This window comes from Gavia stellata, chromosome 2, assembly GCF_030936135.1.
Source record: "Gavia stellata isolate bGavSte3 chromosome 2, bGavSte3.hap2, whole genome shotgun sequence".
Taxonomy (NCBI): domain Eukaryota; kingdom Metazoa; phylum Chordata; class Aves; order Gaviiformes; family Gaviidae; genus Gavia; species Gavia stellata.
This window is the reverse complement of record NC_082595.1, coordinates 64,215,650-64,242,618: the sequence shown is the minus strand read 5'-3', so window position 1 is coordinate 64,242,618 and position 26,969 is coordinate 64,215,650. Positions and strand designations below refer to the sequence as shown.

Genomic DNA, 26,969 nt, shown 5'->3' with positions numbered 1-26,969 from the left:
AACTTTAACCGAAAGTTTATTCCAGGGAGGGATGGACACACGTTGGAAAATAGTGGTTTCGGCGCTGCATGTGCAATAACCAGTTGTGCAATCTACCCAATTTTGCTTATTCTCTCTCCTCCACCCCTCCTCGGCCGGCCTCCCCCCCTCGCCCCCCGTCCTTCGCCTTGCGAGGAGAGACTAATTGGGCTGAGAATTTCTGTTGAGAAATGGGATCGGTCTTAAACCAGCAATATTCAAGTAAAGTATCGCGTTCCGTGCTGTAATGTGGCTGAAAGATGGAGTTAAATGGAAAAATACACGTATGTACAGAAACGTGGGCTGCCCTGGGCAAAGAGAGAGGGAAAGCCTCCGCAGGCAGCGTTTTCTCTCTGTAACCTCCGGTGATTTTATTTTTTTACGGATTTTGGGGAGAAGGTTGTTTATTTTAGGATTTAGGAAAAAATAAGCTCGTTTCGCCGTTTGCTTTTTGATGTCGTTTTGGTCGCCTTTTTTTTTTTTTTTCCTGTTTCTTCTGTAGTAACTCCTTTATACAGTGGCAAAAGGATGTTACCAGAATTTAACTCTTTGCTTTGCATCTTGTGTCCCCTTCCTTCTTTTTCGCCCCCCTTCCCCCCCCCCCCCCCCCGCTCCCCCCCCCCCCCTCGCCTTTCCCTCTTCCTCAGCAGGGGCGAGTAAAGGTGGAGACGAGCCCGGGAAGTTGCCGGATCAGGAAGAAGAGGAGGAATCCCAGGTTTTGCACGGAACCGGCCATTGCAAATGGTTCAATGTGAGAATGGGATTCGGGTTCATCTCCATGAGCAACCGAGAGGGAAGCCCCTTGGAGTCTCCAGTTGATGTCTTTGTACACCAAGTAAGACCCGTTTTTGTCTTCCGTCTCAGCCTGCCACATTTGGTTGAGCTCAGTGGGACTCCGGTTTCACGTGAAGAGAAGTAACCTATTTTTCCTAGGTATTTAGGTACATCTGTAATTAAAAGTTGCCTTAGGTAGTGGTTTTGTTGGCAGCGAACAATTTGAGTAAATAAGGTCGTTAGATTGTGCTTAGTCTCTGTGACCTGAGATTTGTGCAAAGGGATAATGTTGTTTCTTCGTATCTTCCTCCTTGGTTAGAAATTTCTCCTGTGCTTTTTATTTATTTTAAAATGTCACGCTTTTCTTTTTAACAAGGTTTATCATTTGTCACCAGACTGATCAGGAGCAGATATGCCTATCCTCGGAAACTGATTAAAATTAAGCTCGGAAAAGGATAAATAAATGTCGGATTTCATTCAGATAACATTTGAATACAATTTTAAACGCTTTTCTTGTAAACCTCAAATTGCTTTTTAAAAGCTCATCTGAGATTAGTTAGAGAAATTAAGACATAATTATAGTGTTACTTTGCAGTAAGTCAGACCTGAGAGCGTCCCTGTGGTGATACACCGAAGCGTGCATGTGCTTCGGTTGGTTGATTTTTAAATATTCCTTCATAGAAAAAAAAAAAAAGTTCCAGAAAAATGTCCTAGAAAAAAGCGATTAAGGAATCAGACCAAAAGCAGCGTCTCTGTAAGGCTGTTGGGGAGAGAAGGGGCGCGTGGCCGTAGGTTTTATGTTCAAGCACAGCAGCGTGAACCGTGTTCGTATTTTGAACCTGGAATGCCTTCACGCAAAGGAGTTTCAGATGCAAGATACGTACAGAATGATAAAGTTAAGGGAACTTTTCTCAAGGTCTGTAGCGTGGTTTGTGACGAAGGAGCGTGTGTAGACCTTCCCTGGTCCTTCTGTTAGCCTCCGGCTGCAACAACGCTATTCTGAATTTCACCCGTCTTTTCTGTGATCAGAGAACAGAAGAGCTGTTTCAGGTAAAGAGACCATTTTGGGTTTGGCTAGGGCCATGTTAGGAAGGCAAAAAGGCATCTTAACTTTTTACGTGGTTGTCCATTTTCTATGACGTTTGCAATGACGGTGCAGGGGGGTGTTCCATGATTATATAGTGATTCTCTTCTAATGTTCCATTTGATGGCCTGGCCGTATTTTGTGGTAACTTTCATCAGGCTTTCTTAAAGAAGACACCTTTCGCTAGGTTAATAAAAAGGTGACCGAAACTTTAGAAGGAGCGCTGCTGCGGTGGCACGTTGCCTTGCTCCTTGCGGTGGTGGAGTGGCATTCTGATCGTGCTGTCCTACATGTACCCCACGCCTAAGGACCGGCACATCAATATTAGCTGTTTGCGTTTGGAATTGTGTGCAAAGTGTACCAATAGTGAACTTAACTAAATTCTTACACTTCCTGCTTTGGACTGGCATATGAGGTGCCCCCCTCTTTGCTGCTGCTTTTTCTTTTTAGAACTGAATGAATCTTATCCAAGAAGGAGCAGTCTTCCTCCTGTTTTTCCCCCTTTCTTTCCTTCTTTGTACCTTTTTAAGTCGTGAAATTGCTCTTTACAGTTCTATAAATTTACTTTATGGATAAAAAAACCTTTTTCTTCATCTAATTTTGTGTTAATACATGTCATTCTTTTTGCTTCTCAAGAGAAGACAAACATTTGAAGCATAGCAGTGTTGTTAATAAAAAACTGCATTTGGAAACAAAGATATTCTTAGAGCTGTGGAAATAGAGAAGTGTTGAACTGCATGATAACATGATATATTTAAGTAATACTAGCCAAGGTGTGCTGTTTCATAATGGAAGGTAATAATTGAAAATAATACAAAAGTATGTGGTAAATTTGGAAGCCGCTGTTCAGTTGTGTCCCCTAAAGGAGGGGACAAGAAGGAAATGTTAGACATGTTTGTTTACACTTTAATAATTTACAATTTATCGATATCCTTAGGTTTCTAAGACATATCACAGTGTAAAATGCTGTGAAAAATAGCATGTTTCATTGCACATAAACTGTGTGCCTCAGTCCTTTTGAGTATTACTTAGATATACGTATTAACTGAGTGAATTTATTAGTATTCTGCAATGGATTGCTTTTCAACAAAGAAAATACATTTCTCACCTTTTTCTTTCTGATGAAATCTAGGATATACGTAAACTTCATGGTGACCTGAATCTTCTTTCCATTAGTCCAAAGTAGATTTTTTCTGTTTAATATAATGGGGAGAAGCAGTATCTATTTTGTTTCGGAGTACATTTTAGATAATTTATATTGCTATGTAGAAAGCTTTGTGTCAGCTGACTAGCTGACCAGTGGTAACAGTAGCATCCAGAGCATAAAAAAGTCTTTAAATCGGTAATGTTATTTAACAGTGCTGCTTGTACAACAGACTCTATTGCCTGAACAGTGATTGGACCCTCTTCCTATTAGTTTCATTAATTTGAAAAATTTAGTCATGTGAAAAGGCCTTTTCAAGGCAAAGATGTTAGTTTATGAATCTGTTGAAAAAAAATACTGCTGTTCGAAACTGCTTTGAAAATACTTCATAATTTATTTAAGTGTGTGCACATAGTGTTGCCTGCATTCCCTTGGTCTGCAATGTTTGTAGCTCCTGGTATCATTTTGTAGAATCAGACAGTCTAAGCAGAGGAAAGAAACTTCTATCTTACTTAGTCCAAGTCCTGTCAAAGCTAGCTTGAACCCTGCAACAATATTTTTACTGCCTTATCTTACCTTTTCTTGGTAAGGTTATGCCTGGTTTATGAGATCTTTCTATGAGCAAAAACTTACTGGATATTGAGTCAAAATGCCTGTAATAGTTTAAGCTCATTATACCCAGACTTTCGAGCTTGCAATAAATAATTTTGCTTTCTTCTTGGAGTTCCCCCTTGGTTGCATGCAGATTATAGTCATGTTTTTCTAAAGTCGGTGCTTCACTAAATGTATATATTGATATATTTTTAGAGGACAATGCTTTTTTTAGGACTTCTCTTCCCCTTCACCCAATGAAAGTTCTGTTCATGAAACAGCTGCAGTATTGAGTTTTTTACTCTACCTTTTAAGTCCTTCCTTCAGCACTAATCATTTTGATTGATCTTCTCTGAACTACCTTCAGGTTGTTGTTACCCTTCTGGTAATGAGGTACCTAGAGCTAGATGCATTATTTAAGGTAGAAACAGGTCAGCCATTATGTATGTGCGTCTGTGTGAGTACAGTGTAAATAGGGTATGCTTACAAACATCTACACTCTTGTCCTTTTTTAGCTTTATTCTGATACAGTTTATATCTTTCAGTCATGTGTTTGAGTTAGTGTCATATAAACATTACAAGTCCTAAAAACTATTTAATTTTTTGAAGACAAGCCATGTCCAATGCAGCAGTCTGCCTAGTCCACTGTGTTTCTTTTACAAAAAAATTAATAGTAGCAATGTTAATCCTGTGTAACTGTTGTTAAATCCAAGGAATGTGCACCTTACTGAATTTGGCTCAGTATTGTCATTTGGACTTTTAATAGGTTAGCGTGGAATGAATAATACAGCTTGCTTCTCTTTTATGATATGAATTCCGCACAGAGTTATGTGTGAACAGCTCTTGGTAAATTTTAGAAAAATATCTGTTTGTCAAAGGGTAAAACAGACTGGAGAGGTGAAGTGAGTGAAACCTTTTATAGTGCCCATGAAAAAAGGTCTTGATTGCTAAGAAGAGCTGAAGCTTTCATAAAATCAGAGAAGAGGATGATGTTTGTTAGAATTTTTTTGCATGTTCAAAATTGTACACACAACTTAGATACATACAACTTTTTTGGATGCTGGCAGTAAGGCAAAAATGCTGTGGATTCTTCTTTGCACACATTTTGTATGGACTATGTTAGAAACGTGCCCATTTTCCTTTGCTTAGCATGAAGCCCAGATGTTAAAGATTATAATAAAGGGTACGGTGCTGGATGTAAATAGATACAATTAAATACATGTTGGTGAATATAAAGGGTTATAATGTTATGTTCTGTTTCTGAGTAATGTGGTCTTTCAGGATGAGATGGATTGTTCAGTTTAGAAGATGTTTGTTGGGACCTGGCTCTGTAGTCCAAAATTCTTAACCGTGTTAAGGGATTGATACAGGATTTCTGAACTGGGACCTTAAGCATGATCCTTCTTTGGGATCCTCTTTTATGAGATGGGGAGAGGAAGGAAGGGAGGAGCAGCATGCAGGAGTTGGTGTATTTTGTTTTCTTGTTAGAAGGAACATGGCTGGTTTTAAATTTTTCACTTTCATCTGAACTTTATTACTGTTGCTGCAAGTTACTATTATGACAAGATTTGATAAAAATGGAAAAGTTTTTTTCGTTGAGTCCTTCTGCACTGCGCTATCATTTGTATATTATAAATTTTGCTCTTATTGTTGCAAGTACCTATAACAAAAGGTGGAGGGAAAATTACTGCAACTATTCAGTTATGACTGTAAACAGAAGAATAAATGGAAAATTAGACATGTAAGCAGCATCAGAAAAGTCTTTTCCCTTATTTTGACCGACCATCCTTTTTGATGATGAATCAGATGCCTATTCTTTAAATTCCTAGTATTTTAGCCCCAGTTGAACTACTTTTTCTAGGAGGAATGATGGTATGGCATGATACATTGAATGCTGACTTTCTAATATTGTGACACATGTGGTCCTGTGCTTTTGCAAGGATGCATTCATTCATCTAGCACATCTTTCCCATTTCTGTGTTATTAGGAGCCTGTAAAAAGCAACTTAATTGCTTGGGATAACTGGAAGTTCTGGGCAAGTAAGTGGGATCAATATTACATTGCTCCTTATTGTTAAATATGACATAGCAATGCTGCTTTGAAGTACAGAAATCTCCATGCAGGGTATGCTATTACAAAATTGTCATCTTTGACTTCTGCTGGGGACCAGGCAAGCCCAGTCCTAATCAAAACAAAAGTGGCTAGCAGGATTTGGAGAGGGAAGCTGAGGAAGGAAGCGAATGGGGAGTAAACGTGTGTCTGCAGTGAGCATGTGTATCAGAGATCCGGTAGAGATCAGACCTACGCTAAAGATGTGGGTGTCAACATCTGCTCAGCAGCCTCAACCCATGTAGAATCGGTATTGGCTAACTGTTGGAGATCCGGAGCCAAGCTTTGCACTCACCGGTTGTGTTGGAGCATGCAGGGAAAACTGACTTTAAATTATGGGGACCATGGATTTATGGTGTGGATTTATGGTACAGCCTTGTTTGGGATTTTTTTTTTTTTTTTAATTTATTTTGGCTACTAATTAGGCCCAGTCCTACATTTCAAGCCCTACCTGTGGGCGCGCGGACAGATGGCAAAATACTTCACTGAGAGCTTGATGGTTTAAGATGGTTGTCTGAAGAAACTTGTCATTTGGTATTTAAGTTACAGAGCCATCATCTGTGGAAATGCCTTCCAGAACTATTTACATCTAAACCTGACATTACAGTGCATTTTTATCGATAGGCATATGTAGTATTTAAGTGAATGGCAAGTCCCATTAAACCTAAATGGTGTTGAATCAGATCAGATTTTGCTGAAGAAGTTTAAACATTAAATGCTGACAAGCAAAAATCGCAAGCGGCCCGAAGACAGAGACCCGCAATGGGACTATTTTGTTTTAAGAGAGATTTCCCTCTTTGGCAGAGCAGTAAGTACACCCTCTCCAGAGCATGCTATCCTCCTTTTCTCCAAGACTGAGGAAGTTGTGCAGAGGGGTTGGGATACTGGAAGGAAAAGGATATTTTGTCTGGGGCACAAACATAAGATATCAAAGCAGATATATGAAGTGAAGCTAAAAGGAAATGAATTGTCAAATTGGGAAAAACGTTATTGTTGCTTGTTCTGGTTTGCAACTACATTACTGAGGTAGTAAGTATATCTAGACCCATCCAGAGTTTTGTTTTAGACTCTTTACAAAGTATACTCCCATGTAAATACTCTTTTAATTCATCTCCCTTATGTAACACATCTCAGTAAAGGCCTGTCATCTTTCCCCACTAATTATCAACAGAAGCAAAATTAGGCCCGTCAGTTTCTGTAAAGGTGTATAAAAGTGACCATAAAGGTATAATTTAGGTAAGATCCCAGGAACCTAGAAATTGGAGGGAAAAGAGCATTTATGATGTTTCTTAAATGAACACAAAGAAATAAGGAGATACCATTTACATTTTTCATTCCCTGTATTTAAGGGTGGTTTTTTCCCCCTTTTGTTAAATCAGCTGAAAGTTATCATGACTGATAGAAAGTTATTATGTGATTCTTAGCTCTTTGTAAGGGCCAGTACTCAGGACAGGTCTGGACTAGCTTTTGCTTTCTGGGTATCACTGGTGAAAGCAGTGAATCCTTAAATTGCTTTTATATCAGCAGAGTATCAGTAAACACCTCTGCGTGGAAGGTGGGAAAGTACTTCTGATTGCTCGAGCGTATTTAGTTGGAGAAATTGGTGTCCAGGCCTTTCCTCAGATTATTCTGGCTGGTCCTGACTTAAAATGGGGGTTTAACTCCTTGGAAGATGGCTAGAGGGAATTCCAGATCCCCACTCCAGAGATGGCTCAGCTGCTTGTGGAGCAGCTGTGGAAACTGCTGCAAGTTTTACAGTCCACTGTATTAAGGAAAACTGGCACTGATTTTGATTTTTTTTTCCTAACATGCAAAGCTGTAACATGCAGCAAGTCAGCAGCTGCTCTGCAAGCAGCTGAGTTGGCTTTGCAGTAGCAGTGTGGTGAACAGGTGGAGGTTGAAACTCCTTCAGCCACCCTTCTTGGTGGGAGTCCTACGGCCAAGATTTTACTTTTACATTTGGCAGCACTGCTGCTGCTTAAGTAAGCTTCAAGAGCTTTTATAGCGCTCTCCCTGTTGGGCTAGTATAAGTGCTTGTGAAGCTGCATGGCAAACCCAGCTGGGGTTTTCATATCTGATTTTTATCATCTTTCATATCAGAGAACCCCATGATCCCCACAAATAAGGGTGGGCAGCATTGGCACCATGGAAGGGCAGCCAAGGATGCAAACAAGCAGCTGCCAGGGTGAGGTGAAGGTATAGGAGGAAAGAGAGCTGGAAGCTACTGTCGCAGACATGTGAATTAAACTGCAGTCTCCTCTGGTGCAAAATGGAATGCTGGTGTTACCTTCAGCTGGGGATGGAGAGACAATGGAAGTGTTTTTACAAAAAGACAGACTTGAAAGACTTTTCAGGAAAAAGAGCACTTGTGGGTATTGGAATGAGTACAAGCATCTGAGCTCTCCTTGTAAGTGGAATGTTTCAGGAATCTTTTTTGGGTCACACTTCAGTTCAATCTTACACGTTTCTATTTTTCCCTTTTTTCTTGTTTAATTGATTACAATTAAGCTATGGCATTGAAATATACTGAATTGCAGTTTTAAAACAGCACTATTTCTAAAACAAAGCCAAAGAAAATAAGAGGAATTTTAATTCATGACAATAATGTGTGTTTCTTCTACAGAACAGAAGTATATTTACAAGGCATGTTCATAATAATTTGGTGATAGCAGATAGGTGAGACCTTAGTGAAATTAGTTGATAATCTGAAAAGTATAGCCCCCTAATTATTCCATGTCTATAACTTTGAAAATTAAATACATCAATACCTTTGAAAAGTTACTTCTCTGAGAGTATGTAGAATATCCTTGTTCTATTATCAGTGCAGGAGCCAAGAAAATCACACAGATACTTTCTATTCCAAAGTTCTAATCTAGTGCTAGAATTACATTTTTTGGAAGGAGGGAGGCTGAAAGGTTTGGTTTGGTTTGGTTTTGTTAGCATCATAGGTTAGTATTTTCACCTGTTAAAATAGTTTAACAGGTAAAATCTAGGTGAATGCATGCATAGTCAGTATTTGGAGTGTATGAATTTGTCTACAAAATCAAAGCAATATTCCATGACTACTTCAGATCTTATGATGCTCTGTTAGAAAACACTAATGTTGTTACTGTATTCATAAGTGTGTACTTCTCATGAGCGTAGCTAATAGTGGCTTTCCCATCAAAGATAATCTGTTCCCAGAGAGGCCCTCTTCTAATTACTTATGGTAATTTATAGGTATGCAGCGTTGAGGGATTTTTTCTTTCTAGATTGCTTTTATTATAGTGCCACTTGAGGCTACTTTAACATTTGAGTTATAACTTACTTTGTTTACGGTCATATAAATACATGCACCAAAATAATACCTGGTCTGAAATTGAGAGTAAAAGTGATAGCCCTTATGTACTTTTAAGCACGAACTTGTATTTTTTTCAAAGTACAAGTGTCTTTAAAATCTGTTAATAGTGCACGTGTGCTATAATTTTAAAAATGTTTTATTTCATTTTACAACTGTGTTTTGCAAGCTAGTAATCAAAATCTTGGTTGGTTTTATGAGCTATTTGTAATAATACAATCTTAGTGGAAATATAGGGTTTTAAAAAGCCTCTGCTGACCATGTGTAGTAATTTCTGAATATTCTTAGACTCGTTATATTGGAAATACAAGAAATATATAGAAGTTTTAATCTGGAATGTACCTAATAGACCCAAGCTGGCTTCTGTAGACTTCGGATTAGACCCCCAAAATACTCCCTGTATTTAACAGCTATGTATTGCTATCTTGCCCTGTTTAATTACCTGGCCTAAGACTGGTAGATTGCACATTTTGAGAATTAGTCGTTGTTGATGCTAAAGCAGCATAAGATCAAAGAATTATTCACAAACCTGTTTGCTACCCTCTCCCTCAGATATTGAAAACAACAGTACATCAGGTGAATGAAAATTTGAGAATTATTTGAACAGTAAACAAAAACTTAACATAATGAAACCATGACATCCCTTCTTTTCTTGGATATTACAGACCTGATGGGCCAAATTCTGCTCAATCTTCCCATGTAAAGTGGTCCCACTGACCTGTGAAACTTGTTCAATAAACTGGACAGCATTAGGGGTGGATTTTAAGATTAATGTTCTTACTGGAAGTACGTAGTTCATGTCCTTTTCTTTTTGTAGGTATGTAAGTGTGCTTTTTGTGCTCAAAAACTTGAAGGCTCTATTATGATCTGATTCGTTCCCTGTACAGTACCTGAAATGTAGAGCAGTAAACTAGGGTTTGGATCAGTGCTGCTTAATTAAAAGTTAACTTAAAATGATGTGATGCATGATAACATGATGTGTATGCATGAACTTGACATTTATGTAATTTGTATATACTTTTCACAATATGCTACTTTCTTTGTACTGTGAATGTATTGCCTAAATTCACCTGACCACTAATCTGCTGGGCTGCTTTGATGCAAAGCTCTTGGGCTGATAATTTTGTGGGGTTTTTCACCTTCCTGTTAAAAAATTGCTGTCTCAAATCATTCCTCAGAGGAGGAAAGAGTGGTAGAAGAGGTATGTGAAATGCTCCCAATGTGAAAAAGACCACTCACCATGGGTGCGCAGGCAAGTTCTGTTGAAGGGGAATGAAGTTCACCCTTGCAGTGAAAGTGCCTTGGGATCTTGAACAGCTATTCAGTAATCTAGAGACAGTTGGGGCCACCCCTACAGGGCCTTTGATTTCTGGCAGGGCTATAGGATGCTGTAGGTATTGGGAAAACTTTGTAACTACAGCATTGTGTATCTGTGTTCACAAGGGGAAGGACGGGAATCCTCCTGGCAGAGTCCTTCACAATCTGCCTTTTTCCTGGGCCCCTGTGTTAGGGATGTAGAGATCCTACCCAGATGTAAGGGGGAGCACTGACGTACGGGGAGGGGGAAGTAGCTGAACCCTCTGTCCAGACAGCAGGAGGTGGACAGTTTACAGATTTGGAGGCATAAAATGGTCCTCAATTACTGGTAAATGCAGTTAGTCAAAAAGTTTCCATTCTGCCACAGTACTTAAAAGCTCTTCACTACAGTGATTAAATTCTCATTTGGGTGTGCCAAACCTGCTTGCTTTGTCTGCTTCATTGTTTGGTTGGGGGGGGTGGGTGCTAATTAAAGAAAGCAGGTTACGTTTGTAAAAGCTGTTTTATACGAATCAAAATCATATTTGTTTAATGTTTTCATGTAGCATATTTTGCAAAAACTGTTTAATGGATGGGAAATGTACGGCACATGTTAATCCTGTAAGTAATGCATGGTTTCTTCTATAGGGTTCTGTGTGGCTGTAGCGTGCACACTGATTGTAACTAACAGGACATTCAGCAGGGCATCCTGTTCGTTGTGTGTGATTCTGGTTTAGAAACTGTTGCAACCTAGAAACAAAGACAAAAGTAAGATGATTTTTAAAAGTGTTTTTAATTAGCTTCAGGAATTAGTGATAATTGTTAAAGATAGACATTACTTGTAAGGTGATTCATCTGGGTGTGAAGCAGATGCATGAATAAACAATGTCAGAAATGAAGAGTTTCTTTATAGAGAACTTTGCATGTCACCACTGACTTTAAAGGACCAGTCATAAGGAGAGGACTGTGGGATTGAACTGTAATAAGATAAGAGAGTGAGAAGAGGTAATTGTGGTAAGAGAGCAAAAGATTTAAAGGTGCATTGTCAAGATGAAAATCATATTCAGGATTTTCAGGCAGAAATACAGTATATCTGAAGATAAAATCTTTGCTTAGACTAATTGGAATAGGATTTTGTTAGTGTTAATTCACGCTTTTGCAAACACTTAATGCAGCAGTAAATACCACGTCTGCTTCATGCTCCTTCCTGGACTATAGTCTATTATCTACACTAAGAAAGTAGGCTATCAGATTCTCCTCTTAACAATGCCTTCTTTTCCTCAAGAATTAAAAAAAAAAAAAATTTACTAAACATTCTAAAAGCTTATCTATCACATCTGAAAATGTTTAAAATTATATACATTCAAAACATCCTGGTTGAGAAGGTTCCTTTAAATTTGATCTATGCCTACATTTTCTACAGTAGAAATTAGCAAAGACTTTTGTAAAAAATAAAAATGCATTTTCCATTGTCTTTGCATTTAATGACTACATAACATCTTTGCAAGACAGCAGATACTTTTCAAAATTAATCTGTAGTCTGCTTCAAGCAACAAAATCTCTTTATGTTTAATAATGTAATTGGTGGATACAGTTTCCCGAAAGAATTTTTACATTCATCTTCATTAATTTATTTTCATTAAGCAATTCCATACTTTTTAAAATGGCAGATAATTTTATTTTTGTAGTATAGTAGTTTCTTTTTTACTGACAATTATTGATAGTTTATTGGAAAGTGATAGTTCATTCCATGATTTTGTGGGTTTATTGTTAATCTTCTTCACACAGATAGTACTTCTTCCTTGGACGATCATATCTTTAGCTGGTGACAACTGTAAATGGACCGAGATTAGTCTGTTAAAATGGCTACAGTTGAAGCACTGTCCTTTTGCCAATTACTTTTAGTGTTCATTATTCGATAGTATAATCAATGTCTAACATTTTCTGTGATCGCCCACATGTTAATATAGTACTTTTTTCATATGGGAATCAGTAATTGGTTCTAATATATAAAGCAATACTATGCTTTTATAGTCATGATTTGTTTTCCTTGTATCCATATGTAACTTCGTATTTATTCTTTATTAAGTCCATTACAGGGGAGCTAAACCAGCAGTGACCACAATAGGTGTCATGAAATGCACCTATAGTATATTATATTCTCTTGAGAAGTATTGAGGTAATTGGCATAAAGTGATTGATTTTGTTGTAATATTTCTGGTTTTAGGATGATGAATATAATCTATTTGTTAAATTCTTTTAAAAATGGTAAACCTTAGCTTAGTTTCTGTTTTCTCCCTCTATTTGACGTGCATTTTAAAAGCACAGTATACTTTAGCTACTCTTCAAGGCCCAAATGTTAGTAAGAGATGAAATGTTGAGCCAGGTGAAATAGTCGTCAAGAAGTTTCAGTAGGTATGCACAATTTGTCTCGAGGATTTTTTTTCTAATAGTTTCATTTGGGAACTTAGATACTTAAACCAGAAAAGTTTGATTAGATAAATGTAAGGGGGTTTCGTGTGTATGAACTATCATTCAGTGTACTTGTTTTTACTATGTGAGTGCTTCATAACCTTTAAAATGCCCCCAAAACTAATTATATTACAGTATTATTTGTATGAACTTCTCATATATGAATGGTCATCTAAATTTCTTGCAGCGCATTCAGCTGTACCATATACCTTAAGAGAAATGTGACTCCTCTTTATTTACAACTTACGTGGTAGAAAGTACTCCATTGGCTTCCTTTGTTCATTTTTACCAGGGTCTTCATTAGTTTAAGTGTAGCTTTACCATTTTGTGGACAAGTTTGAAATTCCTGGCATTTCAGGTCTAAAAGAGGACTAACTTGGCAGATAATTATTTACTGATAATATGTAAGAGAATAAAAATGTGTACCGATCTATGGCTTTCTCCATTTAAGTTAACGTGTACAAAGTTTAGTAGTGGTTTTTCTGTTGTTGTTTAATTCCAATGGTTTAACAAAGTTAATCTAAATTTGTATCTCTTGCTAGCACATTGTTCTTCTGGGCACACTCGCAGCTCGTTGCCCATTATTTTAAGATGATGGACAAAAAAAGCAAATTATTTCCTTTTATTAAATCTGTATGGAAGTAAATTATCAAAACATAAGGGCACATGCTAAATATATATGAAAGGTAGTAACCCTTGCTTCCTTTAAAAATTGTTTTGTTGAAAAATACTGATTACATTATTGTAAAATAATTTTGACACATTTACTAGACAAAATATTTTCTTGCCAAAAACAGATGTTCAGATTTTGAAATGTTCAGTTTCCATGAATTTGACTAATTTTATAAAGAGCTTTCTGGTAACAATGTTGCTATTAAAATGTTACTGTTAAAAAGCTACATTCAAGCACTAAGAAATTAAATTAGCAAAATTAATTTAGACAGTATGCAAAAAACGAAATACTCGTTACAAATTAATACAAGATCTCTTAAATACTTGAATACAAGCCTTGTTTTCATCAGAAGATGTTCACGCCTATTTGGGGAAATACGTTTAACAACGTATGTCAATTTGGATTCTGCTGCATAAAGGAATGGCAGAGACCGATGTTAATTGTCACCATGGTTTTTATATTTGTCAGTCCCCTTCTGGATTAGCGCACTGCAAATCCATATAATTAGTATTGAGAAGGGGCCAAAAGTAAAGATTCTGGGTCTTAATTTTTCCGCTTGCCGACAAGATTTGCCAGTCGGCTATTGACTTGTCCACTGTGCTACAGTTGGTGTGCATGGAGGAAAACCTCTGGTCTTGCAAAGAATGAGCTATGATTTTTCTTGCGTAGATGTTTTGTTGATTGTATGTTCAGTTGGTAATATTCAAGTAGCGCAGGTTGCTTTTAATATAAAAGTTGCCTTGGACCGCTGTGGTAATGAAGGGACCGTAGGATAAATGCTGTTAGTGCCTCTCTTCATTTAAAACATGCATGAATGGAATCACTGCAATTTTTGCTGTTGTTGTTCTTACACCTATTTTTATCTGAGATCATCACTGTGAACACAAACAACAGCAAAGCATTACCACTACAGTGAACAAAACATCTGAAATCCTGTTCTCAGTTACAAATTTATAAAATGTAGATTAACTGACTGGCTGATGTAAAGACAGATGATTCACTTGGGCTCTTTTTCATGCCAGTGGCAGAAGAGGCAGGAAGACTGTGGGGTTTGTATTCTTCATGTAGCAGCATAAACCCATAACCGGTGTTAACGCTTAGCTTAAAGAATTTAGGTAGACGAATTTAGGTAGGCGGTTAGGTATTTGAAAGTGAGGTGTATCGCTGCTTCGGTTGGGGTTTTTTTCAGCAGGCCACGCACCTGGCAGCGCGCTAAGCCCGACGGCGCGGGGTGTGGCGGCCGCGCTGAGGGGCCGCCGCGCCGGCTGGAGCCTCCTTAACGGCGGCCTCCCCCCTCGGCCGGCGCGGGAGGGTCTGCGCCCTCCCGGCTCAGGTTGCAGGCCCTGCGACCAAACCGGGGGAGCCAGGGTCAGGGCTATTGACTGCCTATCGCTTCCTTGGGCCCTTTATAACCCAGTCCTCCCCTGGTAGTTCGCTGCGGCCCAAGGAAGCGATGGATGTGAAAGATTGGAAGACGTTTGTTTCACTGCTCTCTTAATACGGTGGTTTTTAAAAGAGAAGTTAATTTAGCACGCAGTGCAGAACTGGAAACGCTGGTTAGTATCTTTGGGAATCGAAATAATGATAGATCAAAAATAGCTATCTGAGGGTCCGACTTGTTGGAGGGGGCAGTGCTTCCGAAGCTAATGGACCTAGCGCTGCGCCCTGTCTTTTCAGCAGTAAACCCGGTACTTGCCGTCCGCGGGAAGTGCTGGCGCGGTGCCGTGGGGATGGTCACCATTTCCCATGCTGGAGGACCATTTACCGTCAGCCGCAGAACACATTAACCTACAGCAAAGGCAAATTACAGAACGGGCAAATAAACAGCAGCGCGCTCGCGCATGCTTCCATTTTTGCCGGAGGTTTGCCACTATTTATGCTGGCGCTTAGCACCGTGGTAGCATTTGTTTATACAGGCGGCTATTGAAGACGTAAACACTTTCAAACTGAGCTGGGGTTAAAGCGAGCACCCAACGCTTTCTAATCTCGGCATCCCAGGCAGGGGGCCCGGCCCGCGGGAGCAGCGCTCGCCGCCCCAGGCCCGCAGGAGGCGCGGGGGCTGCCCACCAAGATGGCGGCGGGGCGGACGGCACGGGCCGGGCCGGCCTGGCCCGGCGGAGGCGCCCCGCCTGCGGCCCAGGCGCCGGCCCAGGCTCTCATTACGATTAGCCGCAGCCCAGGCCCGCTTTTCGGCCCGCAGGCCCCACCCAGGGAGGGCGGCGGGCGGCCAATGCCACCCTTTGTTCTGCGGCCGCGGGGTCCTGCCCCTTCCTCCGCCCCACAGGGCGAAAACGCGGCCGCGGGTAGAGCGATGGCGCGGCGGCTGTCACACGTGGGCGGCGCGGCAGGCGCGCTCGCAGCAACGGCTGTGCCTCGAGGCGCGGCGCCTCGCTTGCGCCTTTCGTTTTGACGGGGTTGGAGACGTGTAACTCCAGAGGGGATCTCCCTTCCCACGCCCGGGCTACCCCTCTGCGGCGCGGGGCCTGGGGGAACTGCTGCCTCTCCCGCCGTGTAGTCCCTCACCTCTGGGGCTCCCCAGGAGTCCCGGGCGGGGGCGAGCCGCCCACCCAGCCCCTTCCCGGGCCTGCGAGCCCGCCCCGCCGGGAGCGACGGTGTAACGGAGGGGTTGCAGAGCTTGGGGGTGGGGGCGGTGGGGGCGTCTTCCACCCCCCTTCACATTAGAAACGACTTTGGAAACAAACGCAACCTCCTTTTAAGGCGCGTGTGAAACCTGAGCGAAGTGTTGGCGGTTGTTGTTTGCTTCGGTGGCGCTTAGAGTAAAAAAGAGCACTGGCTGGAGAACTAAATCTGGGTATGACCGAAAGTTAAGACATTCGGTGATTTTCTTAGACCTCTCAGTAAATAGTTAGACTTCCCCTCTTAATGTTCGAGCAAAACGTGCTACTAAATAACACGCTGCGTTGAAGTAGTCCTATGTACAGAAATACCTGAAATTTTGAAGTGAATTCAACAACCGGTATTTTTTCTTAAACGTGTTAAAGCTTTTAAGCGGCGTTTTACCTCGCGGCTTACAATTTCTTTTTAACTTCTGAGTGTTGTAACGTGACAACACAAAGAAAGGCTTTGCAAAATACTCAGCAGAATTATCTGCTTTTGTTTGTTTTGAAGGAGAACATAGTCCTTCATGCTAAAAAGTCATTCAAAAAGATTAATGATTGTAGGATTCCGATCTTGCAAACACTTGTTCTCTAAAGCAAGAACTATTCATGTAAATAAAGGTTTCAAGATTAGGACCTTAAATATGTGACTTTTATAACTATTCACCCCTTAAAAATGGTCTTCTGCTTTAGTCTGGCCTTGGGCGAAGTTCCACATGGACTCGATGGGAATTTTTTTCCTTTGTGTAAGAACTATAGTTTCACCGCTTAAAATATTTTTTTCAATTGAGGAAAGGATTGATAATCTTTTTTTGTTTGTTTCGTTTTTAAAAATGAGAAAAATAATTATACTGTATAAGAAATACATCTATTTCTTCCACAACAGCAGTTCTACTGCAAAGGAAATGGCTGAATTCCGTCTATGTGGGTGAGTTGTATAAAACTGTTCTCCAAGTTCTCTGATTGTAGCTTATAACGTATAATAGAAGAATAGATTTTATTTTTTTTTTTACATTTGAAAATACAAAATATGCTTTTAGGCTGTGAGTGGTGTGTAACGATCACTACTCTGGGATAGTCTCCTGTGGGATGAGTTTGGTGTAATTCCATTGACTTCTATACAGGTGTGTCAGTTGCCCCTTCCTCCCCCATCAGCATCCAAATCGCTGGAATTTCATTGTTTTTTCTGATAACATCTTTCCTTGCAAACGATGTTTTTTAGATGCATATGTTGTGAAGGGAATTTGTACTTGCAGAACCCTGAACTTGCTTTGGTTGTTTCAAAATAAAATAATGCAGGGATTAAATCACAGAATCACTAAGGTTGGAAAAGACCTGTAAGATCATCAAGTCCAACCAAAAAAGTCTACACTATTTGTATTGTTAGCTTCAAATAGGTGACACATGCTTTTTGAAAGTGTTTGTCAAGCGGAAGTATTTCACGCTTCAAATACAGATAACTTTGTCTCAGGTTGATTAATTCACACGCGCTGTCTGGCTGTGGATTTTTAATTAAATACTGTATTGTTTTACAAAATGTATAGTTTTTTTACTGTACGTATCAGATAATTGGAATATTTAGATACTGTTTCCGTTGGGCTTGGCAACTTACTTTAACCTTCTTATGTAAAATTCTTTGTCTGTTTTTAAGGTTAATGTTAAATGTTGCTTTTACAATCCCAAGTGGTAGAAATGCTTTTCAAAAGTCACAAATCTCTGCAAGCCCAAGCATCGTCACTCCATACACCAGTGCTTTAATGACATTTTGGTTGACACACATGAAACTTTTCATTGCTGTTTTTGTGAGGCTCAGAGTTATGCTGCATGGTTATTTTTAAATTAAGTAAGCATCTCTGTTAATGTTGAAGAAAAAGTTGCTTGCTGAAGATGTGGTGCCAGTCTAGGTTTCTTGCTGTTTTTTTTTTTCCTGGACAAAATCCTTGCTTGTTATAACCCTGCAGTTTCATTATTGCTTTAGGCCACTTAACTGTGGACTTGTGCTACAAGAGGCAATCCCACCCACCCCTGCCTCCACCTGGCCACATTTTCCCACCCAGGCTCCCATGTCAATTCTGCTGCCTTGTAGCTGCAGGAAGAATTACAATCGTTTGCTGTTTGAGCTGAAAACTAGATATTTATTTTGCATGTTTGAATTTCATTTCTATTGGCAAGCTCTTAGGACTTTGGTTTTGCTGCATGAAAAACTGAGCTAACTTGAGGAAAGCAGTGGAAGCGCGCAGCCTGAGGAAATGCAGAGTATGACCACTGCGTTTGGTGTCAGGACAGTGGTAGAGTGTCATTTTCAAGGAACTGAGCCAAAATAAAATGAGAGGTCTTGTTCCCTGAACTTCTCTTTGGTCTCATTGATTTAACTCACTAGCTAGGAAAACATGGCAGAGCAAGACTTTACATGACTGCATCTTGTAGAACCGCCGTCTTTGTTGGCGTACGCTTATCGCAGCTGCACCTTGTATCAGTGCTGTGCTTGGCTTGGCATTCATTTCCTTAGAAAGAGATGTTAACAGTCCAGTCCTGCAAATAGTAGATGTGTCTATTTCTGTAACTTTTTAAAAAATAGAAATATTTGGGAGTGAGTTTGCCATTGGCAACGTTTAATTTGTGGCTGCTGTGCCTGCTGGTGTGTGACTAGCAGGTATAATTGAGCTGTCTCCTTTGCCTGGCACACCTTTTACTTGATATTACAAGGAGGATCAACTTAAGCTTCCTTGTAGATTCTCCATGATTTAAAGTTTCTCAGCAGACACTGCATAGTTTATATTTGCTGAACTCAGTGTCTACTTTGACTAGGGTTCAGGGCCAACCAGTGCTACATCAAATAAGCCGTAAGCAGCTTCTGTCCTCGTGCCCAAGCTCTGCTTCGAAGCAGGCTGTAGCAGTAATTTTTGTTTCTCTTTGAATGACACTTGAAAAGTATTTTCACAGAAATAAACCACTGAAGTGTCCTGAATGAACTGAGAAGTGTTTTTAAAGAAATACTACTTCTCATGCACATGCACGTGTTTGTCATTGATGGTATTTGTTCAGTGCTGCAAAGTGTTGGTTACCTGTGCCATACCTGCAGAGTTAAGAAGTCACGTGGACTTCATTGGACTTAGCTGGTGATGGTCCAGGTCCCAAACTGAGCTCTGCGCAGGACTCCCTTGCACAGCAAATTGCAGGATGGGCTCTGAATGTGTCTGAGAGCAGGTAGGACTGAATTCTGTCTGTGCAGGGTCAATGAAATTATGCCAGGTGCTGCATACGCAGAACCAGGGCAGATTTAGTAGATACGTTGAAAACGTTGAGGTCTGGTTGCTGCTAATTTAACAGAAAGTCAGAACGACATTGTAGTTAATAAAAAGCAAGAGTGATTATTGTGAAATTGTTTATTGACACAAGTTGTGCTATGGCCAGGGAAGGTGCACCATACTACAGATACATTATGTTGCTACTGTACATTAGAGTGCACCCCTCTCCCCGAGGGCGTGCTTGGTGAGGAGGTAATAGAGATGTACGTAAATTGAAGGAGCCTTTTTTTTTTTTACATATAAATATATATTTTATTCTTTTTTCTGGTAGGGGTGACTAGCCTCAGGCAGCTGAGGATGGGCAGAATAGGAGTGTAAGAGATCTGGCAGCTTTTCAGGGCACTGCTGACAGTCTACGCTGGGCAGGGTCAGTGTGGTTTGGGAGAAACTGCTGCATGTGCCTGTTTTCAATGGAGAAAAAAAGTATGTCCTGAAATTTTGGGAAGTATTTGTTTTAGACAGATAGATTGCCACTGATGAATGGAGCATATCTAGTAGCAAAGCTCTGTGTTTATTAGCATTTGATCAGGATCCTCACAATAAAGTTGTCTTTCACATATAAAATTATATATGGTTTGAATTTGTAGCTGCTTTTCTTGTAAATGCGTCTAGGTATTGTAGAAAAATTGCCAAATGCCACTAAAAAAATTCTGTTTGACTGCAACATGTAACTGAGTAAATCATTACTGCTTTTAGTTACCTTCATTTATTGCATAGATTAATGGTTGATTAAGGTAATTTGGCACTTCCTCTTCCAAACAATAATTTGTGCGCCTCGTGCACTGATACTATGTACGCGCTCTAACTGGATCACGACTGTACACAGTTGTCTTAATATAAGGCTGACCAAAGTACGTACCTCTGTTCCTGGCACACAGATAAGAATAAGGAGGATATCAGTATTGGGTATATTATAACAAATTGGATTATTTCACACATTATTCTAGCAAAGACTGAGTTAAGTGAACAAAATACCATTTATCTTTATTTGTAGGTTGTTCTTCGGGTCATTATTGATTTCCAAATTTCAGGTAGTTATAATAAGTTACCACGGTGACATGAACAGTAAGCAATTTGTCTTTTTTTTCAGTGGCTGGGGGAGGGTATGTTGCAAACAAATGGAAAATGTAGTGTAAGAAAGTACAAGCTGCATCTGTGAGAAAATATTTTTAAAGGGAGTATTCGCTGTGAAAGTAATGTTGGAAAAATTTATAACTATAAAACATACATTTAATTTCCACTTAAAGGTGTTTGCATAGCACAGGATTTTCTTTGTTTTACAAAATGAAACAATATCTACCTTTTCTGAGCAAAAATATATAAATCTCTAATTTCACAGAGGAAACTTTATAAACTATTTTCTCTCCCGTCACCTTAGCATTTGTGGGTCAGCATTTTACCATAAACTCTTGATTTCTTTACAAATAGGATATAACTCATAGTAAATAAATAATTTCAGAATTGCCCCTGGAAATCTGGGGAGATTGACCAAGGAACACCTTTTTGTTAATTCTTAAGTAGTGATAAGGAAACACTATTTCAGCAGAGCTGAGCAAAATGCAGCGTATGCTGTAGACATTGCTGCTGGCTTTCCTTCATCTTCTGCGGATGCCCCTCCTCCATTTTGTTTTCCTTTTCACAAGTTTTCTGGTTGCGCGCTCTCTTGACCCCACTGCGTGAGCTTGTAGCCACGCAGGACACTGGTAAGATCAGAGAATACCACTGTTGTATTAAAACATAAGCGCTCAAGTCAGGAAAAAGACTGCAAAGGCAGCAAAAGGAAAGTGAACGTCTACCGTTTTATCTATAAAATAATGCAGTAGTCTTAAGCCAGAGCTTGAGGTTTTGTACAGATTGTTTAGTATTGGAAGATAGCACAGCTATTTGTAAAAAAAAAAAAATAAATCCCTAAATAGATTTCATTAAGATCTGTTTTTCTGTTGTGATTTGTTGTCACAATTCAGAAAAAATAAGAGTAGTTAAAAGCACTCTAGAATGATTATCTCCTTTCCGTTTTTTTGCGTTTCAAACAAGTTTCCCTAAGATAAACCCTTGAAAACCATGGGACACAATTTAAATATTAATCGGTCCATTTGTAAAATGAATACCTTTTATTTATTCCTAAAAAATTATATCTCTGATCTGTGCATAAATACACTATTTCATTCAGAAGTTGACCTTAACTTAGTGTTTTGTAATAATGATATTTTAAAATTCATATTAACATATTTAACCCATTTCTTGGCATTAGTATTTTGGATTCAGTGTTTTGTAGAACAGTGTATTCATTTACAAAATACAAGCAGAAAATACTTGTACTTTTGTGATAAAGTATGCTTATACCTGGCTAGTTGAGTAGATGATGAAGCTATTTAAAAGTGTTTTACTAAGTGCTCCTTTAGACAAACATAAGAAACCTACATTCCTCTTGTCCTTAGGTTTCCAAAGTCATATCAATCTTTAGTTTGATTTTTCATCTTTCCTTTGGTAAGATTTTAGCACTACCATTTCTAACCACATCATACACCTGAACACCAGGGAACGTATTCTGCAGTCAGTATTACATTTCCATCTTTATCAGTTAGGATTCTCCACGTACAACGAGGGGAGGCATTCACAAGTTTTGTGAAATAGGTACAGTATCTTATAGAATCTCCTGAATACTCTGTTCTGTGACTTTAAACAGTCTTTTAAGAGAAAATACATGTTGCATTAGTTTGCTATTTTTCTGTACCTGTGGGTCTGCTTCTTGCATGTCTTGACTATGGATTCAGTTTCTTGGCAACTGCTTGCTGATTATATGAAAAAGTTGTGCAGAGATTTCTGTCAGGATCCAGAAATGAGAGAGGACCGCTGCTGAGCTGTGATCACAGATACCAGGGTACAGGCTCTTGCTTAAATTAAGGCATGGGCCAGCTAAACGTAATTGCTGCAAACACCTGCCTGATGAGTAGCAGAAAGTCTCCCTTATTAACCAAACCAATATTACTAACTTTCTGGCCTTTAAGACTGCATCTAGTGATAAATAAGCCAGGGTCAGGAGCAGGCTGAGGCAGTGGAGTGCAATCCTCCATGCTGTGTGAGAGGTAGCATGTTGTTCCCTGTCAACTGTTATTCCCTAGCAACTGCTACTGCTTCTGGCACATCTGGTAGAAGGGTGCCTGCCCAGTGGCATCCTTCTGGTCAGCAGTCTGAGCACAGCTACCATGTCTTTTGAGAATGGGGTGGAGATGGGGAAGGAAATAATTTTGCCAGATGGATGTTAAATTATGCTGTTCCACCTTGCTTCAGAGCCAGTGAATGATGCCTGAGCTGTTTAATTAGCGACATGTATGTAGCCTGAGACACGGAGAGATGGAGAGGCAGGAGAGACTTTGAAATGGACGCATATGTGGCTGCCAGCAGATACAGTCAGGAGCCGATGAATCACAATGTTTGTGGTAATGGTAACATTTTTGTAGCCCACACAGTTGTGTTGAATTTTTATTTATTATTATTCATTTTCTCCTCACCTTTCTGTTTAATAATAACATTGCCAAGACAGGTATTTTTGTTCCCTTTCCAAAAGGATTAGGACATAGTAAATTTTAAAAGATGAGAGGACCTACAGTGGGTAGGTAAACCCACACAGGGGTTGGTTTGTACCTGGTTGAGGACAGCTTTGCAACAGATCTACCCTGTGCAAGTGGGATAAAGGCATTTGGCAGCAGCGTGATTTTGTGTTGGCTTGAACCACAGGTGAAAGTGTCCTGAGCTGCATGCTGTTTAATGTGATTGAGTGAGGTACTTGTGCCATGTGGGAGGTAACAGCAATTCACTAAGCACACGTGCAAATGCCATGTGTGGATGCACTGACTCATGTTAATGTAATTACCTCATTGTAATTGAGTTAAGTACAATTGATTTAACAGTAGTGAAGATGAGCCCACAGTTACAGTCCAAAATGTGAGTTCGTATTTGATTGTTAGGATTACTGATTCTTGCAGGAGGCCAAAAATTTTCTTCGTAATATAATGAATGAAGAATGTGCTTAACTTTAGCCACATTCACAGTCCAAGTGGAACTTACCCAGGATGGTAGTTTTCATTTCCTTGCATATATTTTCCAAATACTGTGTGACCTATTGATAATACACCTTTTGCAGAGTGGGAGGGATCAGGATGTTGTGCACAGCACCGTTTTACCTGATTAGCTGTTCTGTAGGCCGAGTTCCGATATTGAGGTAGAAATATCTTTTCTTGTCACTTAATTGCTTGTGGGGGGAAATCTCATGGCAGTAATTTTTAAAGCCCTGTGGTTCATTGCTCCACAAGCTTGATATTTTCTCAGAAATGGTTTTCATTCCTGCTTTATATTAGTTCCCAGTTACTAAGAATCTCAGCTGTTTACGCAGACTTACTCCACCAGTAGTTGCCATCTCTAATTCAGTATGTTAGCATTTACTAATCCATGATTTTGGAGGCAATGTATATGTGAAGATGACATGAGAAAGGGGTTGAAAAAAATTAGTATCTTGATTGGCTTATCAGCTAATGAGCTTATCAGATATGAATTGTGTAGATTTGATATGTTAATACAAATAGATTTACTTCCAAGTGAAGTGTTGGTTTTTTCACTTTGAAAATTTTTTCTTTTTTGTGTAGAGGTCTGCGCTGGTTTTTGTAGTTACTGATAGGTTTTGTCACAAATTCCGAATTTTCCATGAAAAGTTCAGCTGTGTCCCTCTGAGTTCTGACCATAGTGTGTGCCTACTTTGATGAAACTTCCTACAAAGAAAAATGTTTTGAAATTACTATTATTTATTAAACTTCGTTTATCTTTTAAAGGTTTAGGTGACTGGTACTCAGGGTCTGATTTGACCTCACAGTTTAGCCCATTTAGGTTAGCTGCATCGGAAGAAGCAGTCTTACCTGCTTTGCTCTTTCTGTGCTGGCCCGGGATCCAGCATGAGTCAGTTCCGCAAGCTAAACCTGTTTTAAAAATAAAACAAACAACCCCCCCCAAAACCCACGCTTTGTTGTAGAACTAATTTTGTGCTGGCATTGCTATGTAAACTAGTGATAACTCAGATGAATGCCAAATCTGGTACATGGAATGGAGGAAGGAATCTGCAGCTGGGAAGAGCAAAAGGGAGCTGCTCTCTTTTCTTGAAAAGGCCATAATTTAAATTAAAAATTATGTTAACAAGTTTATATGAGTAATTCTAACATTTTAGTTTTGGTGTCATTCCAGAAATACTTGGTTTCTGAAAATGGGATACTCTGTATGTATCTACATAGAGATACCCCTATCCCTATGTTTGTCTACACATACTCTTAGGAATTTAGTAAGATACTGTAGATTCAAGCTGCTGTTTAAAGAGCCAGGTATTTTTATTTTATGAACACTTAATTTGTAATATTTTGTTTTGGTTGGTTGATTGGTTTGGTTTGTTTTTAAAAACCCACATGTCATATTTGGCCAAAAAACTTGCCTGGATAGCTTCTCATATTAAGTGAAACGGAGCAGAAAACACCAGGGACAAAACAAAAATATTACATGCAGTTGTGAGTACAGGTTGTTGCAGCATAAAACGCAATTAGTATAGGTTATAAATGTAAGCACATTATTAAGCATATTACTGTTTCTTTATTAGAAATTCCAGTTAAGCTCTGAAGTTGAAGCATGTTAAGGAAGCTAAAAATATTCCTGACGTTTAGATAGCATATGATTGAGTCAGAAGGTTGTCAAGACTTGGGGGCAGGCTATATCAGAAATCATGCAGTGTTGCTATTTGATGTAGAAAAAGGAATACAAAACAGATGCAACAAATGTTTTATTATGTCACAGCTCATTAATAATGCATTGTGGTGGGTGAGACTTTTTCACATTCCAGAAAAACACCACTGATGGCCATCTATCTAGTAGTGATAGTTTAAACTCTGAGACTTGGTGAGTGAAGCTTCTATTGGCTTGGCTGAGTTTTGCCCTGGTTTGAAGCAGGAGGCATTTTGACCAGCAAAATAAATTAGCTATTCCTGTGAAGTCAAGGGCTCGGACACCTACGGTTGTTCAAGCATCAGCAACTGTAATTGAGACCAAGCTTTGTCTGAATCTTTGTATAGACAAAACCAATGTTTCTGCCTTTATGTCTTATTCCAGGGGGGGAGCAGGGGGCAGAAGACCAAAGGGACCAGTGCAAGGAGGGGGACTCGTGTGTGTTGAAATAAACTAGTGACATTTGCAGTGCAAGCAATCCAGACCTCCAGCAGGCAAGCTCGGGGCTCTGTATATGCAGAAAGTTTTAACAATACTCAAAACCCTGTCCTCCTAGCAAAATTTTTGCTCCCAAAACAGGGAAGCATCATGTGTTACAAGCACTGAGGCAAGCTGCCTTGCTATCCCAGGCTGGCCTCTCCAGGGCTGAAGCCTCGACCCAGCTGCCTCCTGGCCCCTAGTCATCCTGCCTCTTGTGAAAGGATCCTGCGATGCTCCTGCTGCTCAGTGTCAATCCCAGCAAATGCAGCTGTGCTCATAAGCTGCCATTTTATTTGCTTAAGACCAGTGATGTGGTAATCAGTGACCAGAAATGACCTTCAAACAGAAGTATGATTTTTATAGAACAAAAAGCAACCAAGAGAAAAGGATCTTAAAATCCATTAGCCAGAGAGCATGGAATGAAGTACTATGCTATGTACTTTCCTGGGCTAAGTAACGCCCAGTTCCTCTAGATGACTGTGGTGGAGTCACTTTGGGCCAGTCCATCTTTCTCGTTTCTGAACACTGACCCTGCCCTTTCTATTGAGAAGGGCCTTTCTAACTCTTCAGCGTTTGTTTTTAATTTCCAAGCAGAATAACCATGTTACTTCATCCTGGATCCTAGCATTTGTCCAAGTTGTTGCTTGCTGCTTTGCTGGGCTGTTCTTATGCGGAGCGCTGCTGGAGAGCTTTCTGTCACTGCCCTGGCCATGTGCTTACTTGACTGATCATGTGTAGCCAGTTCTACGTCCCTTTCACCAGACAACAAATAACTTAGCTATTGGTTTTGATTTTATATGTGATAGGCCTTCATTCTGTATCATATCAGGCAATGAAAAATGGAATGGGTAAGTGTGTTACTTCCCAGGAGAGATACCTGTGGCTTCGGAGTCTGTGAGTACATTCACAGTATATGCTTTCTTTGATGAGAAAGAAAAGTTTTTAGATGTCTGTTTTTCTTCTTGTGCCCTTTGGAAGACAGGGCAGAGGGATTGTTAGTTTTTAAAAGCTGCATCCCTGGGACAGCAGTCAATGCCCATTTTTACTCTCTAAGAAAGCTTTTAATTCAATTTAGGTTATGTCATTTGAGAAAAAAACAGGTCTTAAGCTGTGCTGGGGTATCCATCTGATCATTTATACTTCTTTAAAACTCTCTTCTAAATCGACAGCTGAACTGAAAATATGAACATTTTACTGATACAGGACTAGTTCTTGCATCTTCAGCTGTTCCTAGTCTTAGTTGCTTACAGGAGGGAAGACTGAGGTCTTGAGTCTGTGGAGAGTCACGCATCTCCCAACTCTGTATCT

At 39.7% G+C, this 26,969-nt stretch overlaps 1 protein-coding gene across 1 annotated transcript in view; it reads left to right on the top strand.

Annotated features, from left to right (window-relative positions):
- The first annotated feature begins 304 nt into the window (after window positions 1–304).
- Window positions 305–26,969, top strand: part of LIN28B (lin-28 homolog B) — an 81,203-nt gene continuing 54,538 nt past the window's right edge. The window contains exons 1-2 of the mRNA XM_059835724.1: window positions 305–383; window positions 666–853. Of these exons, the coding sequence (XP_059691707.1) occupies window positions 305–383; window positions 666–853 (267 nt within the window). The remainder of the gene's footprint in view (window positions 384–665; window positions 854–26,969) is intronic.